The following is a 12,076-nucleotide window of genomic DNA, read 5'->3' on the forward strand; positions in this document are numbered from 1 at the left end:
CACACCAACACACGCTGGACCTGGAGGGAGAACCAGAACCGGAGAGAACAAGGAGCTGACGGAGTTCACACCAGTCAGTCTGTGTTTTTCAATGTGACAGAAAAACTGATGGTTCTCATAGCAATGTCTCCCTCCTCCCTCAATGTCAACTTTGAAGGTTTTAGTTTGTTGCCTCACAAAAATACAAATTAATACATAAAGGGAGGAAGGAAAGAAAATCCACATTGAGCCTCAGAGCAGATATGTCCTAATAATGACGGTATAAACCTGAAGTGTGTCCACTAAAACAACACAAATACTGCACCTTCATGCTCGTGATTCAGTTTCCACGGCAACAGCGAGGACGGTTGATGTTGAGATAAGAACAGACTGTTTCCACCCACAGATTCTGGTTTTTATTCAACATGTTTCAACAGAGTCAGTGGAGAAATTCACACTGAACCAATGACCGTGTGTTTAACACGTGATCTCACGGTCAGTGATTGTCACGTTTTATAGGCGACGTCTGACCCTCCGTATTTGACATATCACACGTTCCTCGCTGTGATTTCTTCACCTTAGTTTGTTTGTTAAAGACAGGAAAAAAGCTGCTTATAAAGACCAGGTTACATTAAAAATATAAACACAGACATACATGTGAGGTCACAACTTACAGTATGTCTAACCTCTGAACCTGTACCTGGACCTCCAAAGCAGGTCTGAGTCAGGTTTAAACAACAACCAGACTTGATGTCCTCACTGTGAAAGTGTAAACCTGGTCCTCACAAAAACAGAAACACCCACACACAGGCACACACCTCCTGTCTTCTGTTGCCTTCATTTCCTGGATGCCATTCAGCTGCAGCTTGTTGCCATGGGAACAGCATCCAGGAAAGCGTATGCGTGTGTGTCTTTGTTTTTGTTACATGGTCAGGCCCAAATTTACTTTACATTCACTTGTGGGACCATCTGTTTTCGGAACCCGAATTTGAGTGATTTTTTTTAAGGTTAAGTGCGTGCGTGTGTGTTAGTTATTATTTTAAGGATATGGATAATGGACAACATCATATTCCTTCGACCACACAACACAGGCTGCACACTAAAGAGAATGTTAAGCTAAAGTTTTAGCCGTCTATCCATCAGTGCATTATCTGTAACTGCTGTTTGGTTAAACAAAACAAGACCTATGCAACATTGCAACCACAATAACAGGCTTCGCATATACCTCACAAGATGGCGCCCTTCCATCCTCCAGCAGTTACATAACAGTGCAGACACGTTTTTATGCTGTGATTTTTCAGAAGCTTCAGTTTAAATAAAAACACAGAAACTTTAGTCACGCAAACAAAATTTTACTCTTTATTTCTGCTGATTTCAGTTCAGGGGATGGGGGTTATGAGTTGGTGGGGGTTAAGCTTTCTCTCAGTATAGGATGAGAGGAGATGAGGAGAGGTGATGTCATCTTTTTGGACCAATCAATAGCAGTCATGTCTGTCGTTCCAGTTTCAAACTGTTTTATAGTCACTGACAGAGAAAATCAAAGAGACAATGCTGTTGATCAAACCGTCTCCTGGTCCTGGTCCTGGTCCTGGTTCTAGTTCTGGATCTTGTCCCGTTGGTCTCACTGGTCTTCCTGGTTGGCAAATACTCCGGCCTCCCAGCGCAGAGCTCGCAGGTTTTTATGTCGAACAACTCGAGTGGACTCCACCACCTGAAAACAAAGAATCAGCTGTTAGCTTAGCCTAGCGTGAAGACTGGAAATAAGGGCAACAGCTAGCTTAGCTTAGCATACAGACAGGAAACAGGAGAAACACGTCACACTCAGGTGTTTGAGTTGGAACTGTTTTGAGAAATAATCTAATGTATTATCTAACGTAATCTAATCCAGTCAATCTCCTCTCATGGACGAAATGAACATGCTAAGCTGCTGATATAACTGGAAACAGGACAAACCTCGTTGTTGACGTCATCGATAGGCTGGATTCCTGCGTACTGAAACAAAACAGAAACGTTTGAATGTCAAAACTTCATCTGATGAGAGTTTCTTCAGTTCTGGTTTTAAGTCCCAGTCAGGACAAGAACTGTCCCAGTTGAGCCAAAATGAACACCTGGATCTGCTGAAACCTTAAAATAAAAGACTCACAGAGCTGTCCTCCACCTTCATTTTTGCTCGTCTGTCCTCAAAGTCCTGCAGCAGCGTCTCAGTCAATCCTCGGGGAGGAGTGGGGGCAGATAAGACCACTGCGGGTGAAGAGGAGGTGGTGGGAGGAGGGGGTGAGGAGGCCCAGGGCTGAGCAGTGACGAGGGAGATCGAGGGAAGATGGACGGAGGGAGGAGCAGTTGATGAGGACAGACTGACAGGTTTACCTGAAACACAAAAGGACAAAGGACGCCTGAGTGACACCTGAGTGACGTCAGTCATTACCTGATAAACTGCGGGAATGACAGTGGGATTATGGGTATTTGTCCATGGTTTTAGCTGCTATCAGGACCATAAATGTGGGTCACTGGGTTCCTGCCCCACTTTTAGTTCCGGACCTTTGTTGTCATGGTAACAACAACAAACACAGAGATGAACACACAGAAACTACCTGGTTACCCAAAGGCCGTATTGCAGTAAAGTAATTTCTCTGACTTACTGATAAAAACAAAGGATTTAATCGCTGTTGAAACTGATGGTGTTGATAACACAATGTACAAGTCTAGTCCAGATTTGTGCCACATGTGCCTCATAAATAAGGTTTCTGCAGAAATCTAAACTGTTCGGGACCTAGTTTAAATCATGTACAGATTCAAAGAGAGAACCACTTCAAAAACCAGATTTCTGAATATTTCCTGTGAAAAATCCACATTCATTTCCTCTGTTCACTACCTGACCCTTTAGTTAGTAGCGATAAAAATGTTGTAAGCTACAAATCACAGAAATTTAAGTTTTTAAAAGGAGAAAACATTTTTTGTCAACTCATTTCCCATTCGCGCCGTAAACTACAAACATTCAGAGAAACATTTGAAGTGATAAATACTAATAAAGATCAAAGTTATTATAGAGGTTTAGAAGGTTCAAGAGGGAAACACAGAGTTTTTCTAACTGAGCAGAGAACTACGACTCCCAGAATGCATTTCATTAACAGGCAAACTCAGAGCTGAGTCACTTTCTCATTTTGGGTCATTTAGTAACCATGGTGATACATTTTTAATACTGAACGATGTCAACTACATGGCAACAGCAGCCGAGACTAATGTGGTGTTGACAGATGCCCTGTGATTTTAAAATGCTGGGATTAATAATAAACTAGTATGGTAAATACATTCATATGCTAAATTAAAAAATTGTATAAAACTTTATTTAAAAAAATGTATATATTCATTTTGAATTGAGTTTTGTATGATGTGATTTTTATTTACCATATGGCAGCATATGATTTAGTTTCAAATGTTCAGTACCATTCAGAAAAAAGGTTCAATGGGTTTAAAATGTAAAAAGCCTCAATCATCACATTTTTCACAGTAAAGTGTCAAATGGTAAGTTATTATTTGTTAACATTGATTAGTTGTTTCATTGATCACTGCCCTCATCAACAGTCTCGGTTCTGTAAGGTTCTACCTGCAAAACACTTGTTCTACAAGAAATTATTAAATCATGTGACAGAAGTTTAATTTAACGTATTTAGAGACTTTTCGGGATCTTCCTCCCTTATGGTTTTAATAAATCCGGCTTATCAAAAAGAATTAGAGTCAATGCTAATGTCACTAATTATATCCACTCTAATTGCTGCCACAAATATCTTCAGACTGACATATAATAAAAATGAATAGTTTCTCTGGTGTTAAAACACTGTATTCTGCACAGTAGTAAAATCTATTTTTAGTACAATGTCCTTTTTGTGTGGCCTGTATTTTTACTACAGTTTTTACACAGATGACTCATATTTGCTCTATTTGCAGATGTTTTAACAGAGACTTGATGTGATGTTTAAAAACCTGTCACGATGCAGAATCACACATGGACTCTGCAGAAACTCCATCATACTGTTGGATTAAACCTGATCCCTGTGACAGGAGGACGTGTGAGTGTGTGTGTGTGTGATGGCTCTGTTACTGATTGACACAAATTGCTGCTGAACTTTGATTGTTTCCTCATTAAGTTACTCATTGTCTCCACATGTGACAGACTGCAGCATCCACACCAGAGTCCATTCACTTTTCTATTGGGTATAAATCAGCTGCAGACTCATCATCAGCCTCTAGCTGCTGGTTTCAGGTTAGAACTGAAACTCAAATCACAGTCACATCTGTGTCTGGCTTCAGATGCTCTAACACCAACAGATTTTACTGTGAATGACAGTCTGTACAGCAGCTTATGGTGGGCGACCTCTTTTCTTCCAGGAGCCAGGGAGGGAGTTGGTGGTGTTGTCTTTGCCTTGGCAACCCCCAGACTGAACATGTCCCTGCTGCTGCCTGCAGAACCACCAACTGTTGCACAGCGATAAGTGATTTCACTAATTGTTGAGAAACAAATCATCGTCAGATCTGATGAAGCATCGGTGTCTGAGCTGTAAAAGCGTCTACAAAGAGCGACTTGAATTCAGTGTCCAGCTCAAGGACTGAGAATCGAACCACCACTACAGTTTGTGCACAACTGTTTCTTTACTCCCATTAAACCTGGTCTCTCCAGTGATGTCTGTCAGTTTGGAAAAAGGTGAAGACAAACGTAATAGAAAGGTTTCCGCCTCCGCTCAGCCCAGCTTCATCCTCCTTCACCCACATTAGCACATTCCAGCTCACTGAAGTGATTACTGTCGCAGTGAGCAATAAACAAAAATGCCAAGTGGAGTTTGTGCAGACGCTGCAGATACTGGACTGCTACATGAACTTTGGCGTCAGTAAAACTGGAATTTTTCTGCGACAAGTGTGACACAGAAAAAAACAAACTGACGCTGCTTTGCAGTAAGGACCCATTTCACTGGTTTTTCTTATTGTTTAAGAAGCAGCAAAGTCTCGTTCCTTGAATGTTAACCCCCCCCACAAAAAGACCAGTGTTCAGTTTTTCACCGACAACTATGATCATGGCAAAATAAGATTAAAACTATAAATACAAAGAAATGTTTGGAAACAATAATTGTGACAAAGTATGAGTAAAATGATTATTGTTTGACCTGCAGCATGGGCAGCATGCTTCTTACAGTTAGTATTGTTATATTTCAGTCAGAAACAAGTACATTAAAGTTCCCTTTAGTCATAGATCTGTTGTGACCCAGTCCAAAGGAAGAAGGAAGTTCAGGATCTATATCTACAGTTGAGTCTGAATCTTCTTCTAGATATTGAATAAATAAATCTCACACTAACAAAGACTAAATGAATCAAAACCAGGAGTCACAGATTAACACAGACACATACCTGTGCTCACAGGTGGGTAGAACTGACAAATGGCCACCTTGGAGGCCTGTTCCACCAGAGGAGCTGGAGAGAAGAGCTGGCGATGGGTTACCTCCCTGGACTCCCTCAGGTCCTTCAGCTCCTGCTCTCGTCTTAGGGTTTCCTCAATCTCCTTCTTGATAAAGTCTGGAGCTCCTTGCCCTCTGGATTGCAGGCCAGTGGACTCCAGGTTTTCCATCCAGGACTGAGACGTGGTCGAGGCTGTTTCAGTTTGGGTGGTTGGGATTGGGGAGGAGTGCGATGATGAAAAAGTTGTTTGATCCTGGTGGTAACCTACTAAATCCTGAACTCCTGAGTCCCTCTCTGTGGAAGAAGAGGGAGCTAAAGTCCTTTGGCTGACGTGGAACTCTGTTTCTTCAGGGTGTCGATGAGGACAGCAGGGAGACAGGAAGACTTCTTCTCCAGACTCGGACTGAGGTCTTTCTTCTGTCCTCCTCTCACCATCATGTTGGTCAAACTCCATCTTTATGTCCTCACGCTCCTCTGGAGTATCACGATTGTTTTGTCTCAGAATCCCTCCTTGAAACCAGGGTTCCTCCTTCCTCGGGTTTTGGAACTCTTGATGGATGATGAAGCTCACTCGGTTCTTGTCTTTGGCTTTCATCAATGGTGACTGTAAGCGTTTGGTTTTGATCTGGACCATCTCCACCCTGCCGTTACTGTGCTTCAGGCCTCGAGAGCGTCGCAGGTTTTCCTCACGCTCCTGAACTAACCGGATCTCCCTTTCTATTGGAGTCTCATACTCGCTAATGGACTTGCTGCTAATGTTCTGCTGCTGTGTGTTGTTACTGAACTCACCATCATTACTGGTGTAGCCATCACTCACCTCCACTGACAGTTCCTCCAGTCTAGAGTCCAGGTCATTAAACATGTTGGTCAACCGGCTCAGACTCTCCTCAGTCTGGCACACAGTCACCTTCCTCTCTGGGTGGGCGTCATCTTCTTCTGCTGCTTGAAACTGAACTGTACCTTCACTCAGCTCCAAACTGTCACATGTCTCCACCTGCCTGGATAAGGGCACATCAGGATCTGGCTGCAAAGACAAGTTCAAGTTGGTTTTTGAGGACCTCAGGGGGCTAAGGAGTGCTGTCAGCTGATCCTTCTCCATCTTCAAGAACTGTTGTCGGGCGGCTCTGAAGCTGATGGGATCGCTGTCAATGGTCCCAGGTTCAGCAGTGCAGGGAGGATCTGGTCTGGAGCTTATGGGACTGTAGCTCACGCTTAAACCTTCTATCAGTTTGTTTGTAGACATGCTCAGATCCAGATTCTCCAGAGCACTAATCTGATCTTTAAATGCTGGGCTCTTCTTTGGTGCTTGGCTGTGAATAATCTCCTTGCGAAGCTGCTTCTCCTCTTCTGCCCCGACAACTTCGGTGCTGTTCTTTGGATCCATTTTGTACTGGACATCTCCGTTTGTCTCTGAGAATAAACTCTCCGGTTTCTTGCTGCTGCTGTAGGTCTGTAGTTTGAATTCTTTCTCCTCCTTCAGAGTCGCCAGCTGAGCTTGTCGCTGTGGAGAGACCATCCAGGCCTCATTCCGCTGGGCCTCTGGACTCGTCGGATCCTCTACAAAGGAGTAAAACCCGGAGTGAGAGCCTGTGCTGCTGCAAGGACTGCTGGGGTTACTGGGGCTACTGGGTTGCCACTCATCACTAGTGCTCCCTCTTTCTTGTGATACCGTGACCTGCCGGGCCTGGACCACCACATGCTGTGATCCGTCCCCCTCCCAGGAGGAGACAACCACAGAGGATTGGTTGTGTGAAATGGAGATGCCATCGGAGCTGAGAACTGAATCGTCCTTTATGTGCGTGTCAATCTGGGTGGGGACAGTGATTGTGCGCAGGTCTGAGGGTTGGAGGATGGGGGACAGAGGCTTCAGCACCCACCTCCTTGGGGTGCTTTCCATTGCTGCAGGTGAAGGTGTGGGGCTGGTGTTGGGGGGTTGAGGTTCTGATGGAGGGAGAGGACGACAATTGGCGACAGAGAGTCTCTGAAACGACAACAAAAGTGAACGGTTACTATGGATAGAAGTTGGTTACTATTGAAACAATCGGGGGAAAAAACTGGAAAGGATAGAAAATTTAAGTTACCATGGAAACAACAGGGAGTATTGCACCCTAATTACAGTAAGATGCGAATTTGATGGTGACACAATTAATTATCAGTCTTTCAAATCCAAATAGAGAAATATTTCTGATTGAATATCTGCAGTTTCTTTACCAATTTCAACATTTAAAACTGGTGCAGTCAGACTTAAATTATAAACACAGAACAAAAAGAATAAGGACAAGATGAATTTAGTTGAATATTGACAGCAATTTTTAGTGACACTTAACTAAAAAATCACTTAGTCGAATCCGGCATTCGACAGCAAAATGTGCCGATTTATGAAAAGTTGAATTATTAGATTTTATTATGTGTAGCCGGTTTTGTGTAATTTAGTTTAATAAAGCACAGAGCCAAATTGTAAAAGCTCAAAACTTTAGTTTGAAAAGTATCCACTAACTAAACCTGCTAAATTAATGCAGTAAAGCTACAAATAAGTAAATAAATAACAAATAAGTCTCACATAAATGGGAATTCAGGGAGACAAGAAGATAAAGTTTATCAGATCAGACTTTCTGATCGAACAGACATAAAACACTTTACAGTGTTGACGTAAAACTTCCTTGAGCTTGTGTGTTTGTTTCTTTGATTTAAAAAGGACTTAGGAGAAAGACACACGTGTACCACGCTCGGCTGAGTTCAGTGAAATCAAAAAAATATATAAAAAAATCCACGACGCAGGTGAAATGACTTCAACACTGAAAATGAGTTTTACCAGTTCAACGTTAGAGCTTCAGCGTGTGTGAGGCTGATAAGCTGCTTCTCCTGCCGCATGCTGGGGCTGATAAAAACTGTCCTGCTCACTATCGCAGAGACAAGTCTAACAGGAGCAGTAACTGACAGACTGAAGCCCAGAGGTCACAATCTGAGTCAAAACAAACCACATTTCCCATTATTTCCTGAATTTTTATAAACCAAAATACTTATTTTGTGATGCCCTGTTCCAAATTAACATTACTTTACCTATTACTCCCTGTCAAAAATAACTTGTTGCATTACTTGTTATGTTACTTAACCTAATGGTTCAGGTCTAAAAGACGAACAGAGTCGACGGCATGCATGTAGTCACTACCGTCTTACGCTAATAATGGCTACAAGTACAACGAACATCGGAGCCAACAAATCCAGAATTAAAACACAGACACCATCAGTTTCCAATATCGGTGTTCTGCTGAGCAAGTTCAACTTATTCCGGCTAAATTAGAGTTATCTGGCTTCATTGAGCCTAACGTGGGCTGTCCTGCATAACCGCTGCCACACTTTATGTGACATAAGTAAAACCGTGGTTTAAGTACCTGATACGACGTAAGATGAACAGTAATTCCTACTTTCATTGTTGGTTGACGCACAAATAAAAAGTGGTGGTTTATAAAAACCCTTAAATTGGTTCAAATATTTCAGGAAGGCCTGAACAGAGACCCCCTCTGGCCCTCTGACAGCTGGAATAGGTTCCAGCCCCTGTGACCCTGAACAGTATAAGTGTATGATGGAGACAGTGGATGATAATACTGTAGATCCAAGATTGATGTTGGTGAGAATGTTTGACTCCTTTATCTGATGAGGAAGAAATTATTCTCAAAATCTGACTCAATAAAATGTCTGTGTAATAAAAAGACAGCATCAACATTCCGCAGTTATTTAGTATTAAACTGGCCAGTTTGTTGAAAACACAGTGGTCCAGGCCAAATCTCAAACAGCAAAAAGAATCTATTGCTCGTAATGGTTTAGCACAGTGTTACACTCGGGATCCTTTTCAAATGACGACTCTGTTATTTCACTGATCTGATCGCTCAGTCTTTGGGCTCTTGACAAGTTCTGATCTGATCCTCTGAAGTTAAGCAGCTCCTGAACAGTTTCCATGGTGACCGAGCCTGATTAAAAGCGAGCCAGCTTCGTGATACTGGAAAGCCTGAAGTACACCCAAAGATAGCTGGATAACCTGCTAATCCTGCTTTGCGCTACTGGAGCCTGTTTTCACATTAATGCAGAGAAATAAAATGAGCAACATGTTCCTGCATTCAGTACTTTTAACACTTGAATGCAGTTTGTTTTTTTTTACTGGCAATGGAATATTTTTACTGTGTAGTATTACTGCTTCTACCTGAGTACTACCTCAGCAAAAGACAAAGCATAAGGACGAAATCTGCGGCCTGTAGAAGACGCTCACAGCACTTCACCCTGTTTTTAGGATTTACATAAAAAAAATGCTGTTTGTGTGTGTGTGTGTGTGTGTTACTGTACTTTCAGTGTGTTTTACAGCTAATCGATCATTTCCAAAGATCCTTAACTAAGCTCACTGATCAAACCCTCACTGCTTCTGCTTTAAAGGCAGAACCATTAGAATCTGTGAGTAAAGAAGATTTTTGTGATTATTTATTAATATTTGAACTGAATCAATTTTTTCTTACCTCGGCTCAGTTTCCTTCAGCAGCACAAACTAAAAACGGACACAGTGACAAAGTTCACTTTCTATCTGTCCATCAGAGGCTCTGCCCACTACACACAGGCCCCGCCCTCCACACACACACACACACACACACACACACACACACACACACACACACACTCATCTCGGCCTTTCTTGGCCACCATATTTGAAATGAATGACGAGCAGGTGAAAGGTCCAAAAACACAAAGTAGAACTGAAGTTTAACGATCAGATGATGAAGGGGTTTAGTTTGTCAAGTGCTGCACCCCCCTCTGGCTGTTTAGGGGTCTGTGTCTCACCTTGGCGTTGTGATCCAGACTGTGGCAAAGAACCTGCCATGGTGGAGTGTACCTGAACATCCTGGTCTCTACTGGATCTCACTGGCTCCTACTGGTTCTGGTCGTGATGACGAGGATGATGATGATGTTAGACCCTCAGCCAGCAGGAACCAATCACGATCAACCCTGGCACAGGGGAGAAGTACACAACTATTTCATCGCTGCAGTACATGTATGTGTGAGCGTTAGTAACCATAGTATCAGAAAAAAAAGCAGATAAAATCACATTGCAGTAATTCACAGTAGATGAAATGATGCATAAGTAATAGTACCACAGTACAGGACAGTATCACAGTGACCGTATTACTTTGACAGATTTGATACTTTGTCTAAAGTAGATGCAGTATTTACAGTTGGGATTTGTGCTTTGTGCGCTGATTCTGGTTCACTTAACTTTTTCTGACCACTGCAGTCACTGATCTTAAACTTTACGATGTAAAAGTTTTAAAATGTACATTTTTATTGAAGACTGAAAACGGTGTCAATTCAATGCAAATCTCTCTTTTCTAAAATTAGCATTACTTTGTACAGAATCTGGTGCAATGAAGGGGATTATTTTATCTTGGACATAGAAATATTCTTGCACATTTTTCCTCAGGTTCAGTACAAGTTGAGACAAGAACAAGTAAAGATTTTCACAATAAAAGCAAACTTTTTACTTTCAACATCCTCCTGTTTCGAAGCAGTGATGTAAACAAACACGACATCATTTGGCGTCTCAACACACTGCTCTCATTCACTGTGGGTGTGTTCGCGTCGATCCGTCACTTCAGCAGGCACATCGCCGAGTAAAACCTTATCGAGTGGATCAACCGAACCTTATCAATGCACGAATGCAGTCCTCACGGGCAGGTAGGTACCAACCCCAACAAAGAAAACACCGACTCACCTGCAGGTTCAGCTGATGAAACCAGGCTGAGTGTGTTTGTCCGGGGGCTGTGGGTGGTCATTGTGTGTTTCTGTTGGTCAGCAGCATTCCTGACATAACTACAGCTCAGCAACACACACACACACACACACACACACAGTGTCTCACTATACTTATAAGGAAAATTATTGGCACAATGCATCCCCTAGTCCCCTTCCCTTACCTTAACCATCACGACGAAGTGCCCAACCCTAAACTTGATTCTAATACTCAAAAAGCTTTTTGAAGTTGTAAAATGTGTCCAAAATGGCTTCACAACAAGGACACACGCTGTGAAACGTTTTAAAGGTAAAGTTGCATTAAACTCTAATATGACAAACATCAAGATTTAAATGAACCTCAGCAATTATTCAACATAACAACATCTTTTATACAAACTGTATCTCATGATATTCACGTGAAGTTTAAACGACAGGGGGGCACTGTGGATTAGTGGTAGAGCATTAGATCGGGGTGCAGAAGGCCGCGGGTTTGAAACACACAACCAGGTGTGGCCTCAGCCGGCAACCAAGCACCACATTGCTGCTGGACCCAAGCCCAGATAAAATGGGAGGGTTGCAGCAGGAAGGGCTTCTGGCGTAAATACTCATGCCAAACCAATGTCCAGACCATGTTCCGCTGTGGAGAACCGTGAAGGGACAAGTCGAAATCCGTTGATCAATAGTTAAAACGGCTACAGAAAAAAAAACATCCAAAAGAGTTGTGTGCATTAACTTTGGATTCTGCATCACGAGAAGAGGAACAGACTCACACCTTCAACATCTCCAAGGATGCTTTCCTCCTTCTAACATGGTGTGAAATGTGGAAAACAAAATGTTGATATGTTGAACAATGACTTTATTATAAAACACTTAACTGAAG

General features: G+C 42.4%; 1 protein-coding gene across 3 annotated transcripts; it reads right to left on the reverse strand.

The window, feature by feature from the left end:
* Positions 1–1,325: 1,325 nt before the first annotated feature.
* On the reverse strand, positions 1,326–10,357 carry misp (mitotic spindle positioning). Of its 3 annotated transcripts, none has more exons than XM_067513965.1 (5): positions 10,249–10,357; positions 5,377–7,405; positions 2,138–2,346; positions 1,933–1,971; positions 1,326–1,690 (listed from the first exon to the last, which is right to left on the reverse strand). In XM_067513965.1, exons 1-5 carry the CDS (start codon positions 10,306–10,308, stop codon positions 1,601–1,603), a joined length of 2,427 nt encoding a protein of 808 aa, XP_067370066.1. In that variant the 5' UTR covers positions 10,309–10,357; the 3' UTR covers positions 1,326–1,600. The 3 variants fall into 3 exon arrangements, with proteins under 3 accessions (XP_067370066.1, XP_067370065.1, XP_067370067.1); XM_067513964.1 differs by having other exon boundaries at positions 2,123–2,346; positions 10,249–10,356; XM_067513966.1 differs by lacking the exon at positions 10,249–10,357 and adding an exon at positions 9,930–10,037 and having other exon boundaries at positions 2,123–2,346.
* Positions 10,358–12,076: the final 1,719 nt, after the last annotated feature.

This window comes from Channa argus, chromosome 8 (genome assembly GCF_033026475.1).
Source record: "Channa argus isolate prfri chromosome 8, Channa argus male v1.0, whole genome shotgun sequence".
NCBI classification, from domain to species: Eukaryota; Metazoa; Chordata; class Actinopteri; order Anabantiformes; family Channidae; genus Channa; species Channa argus.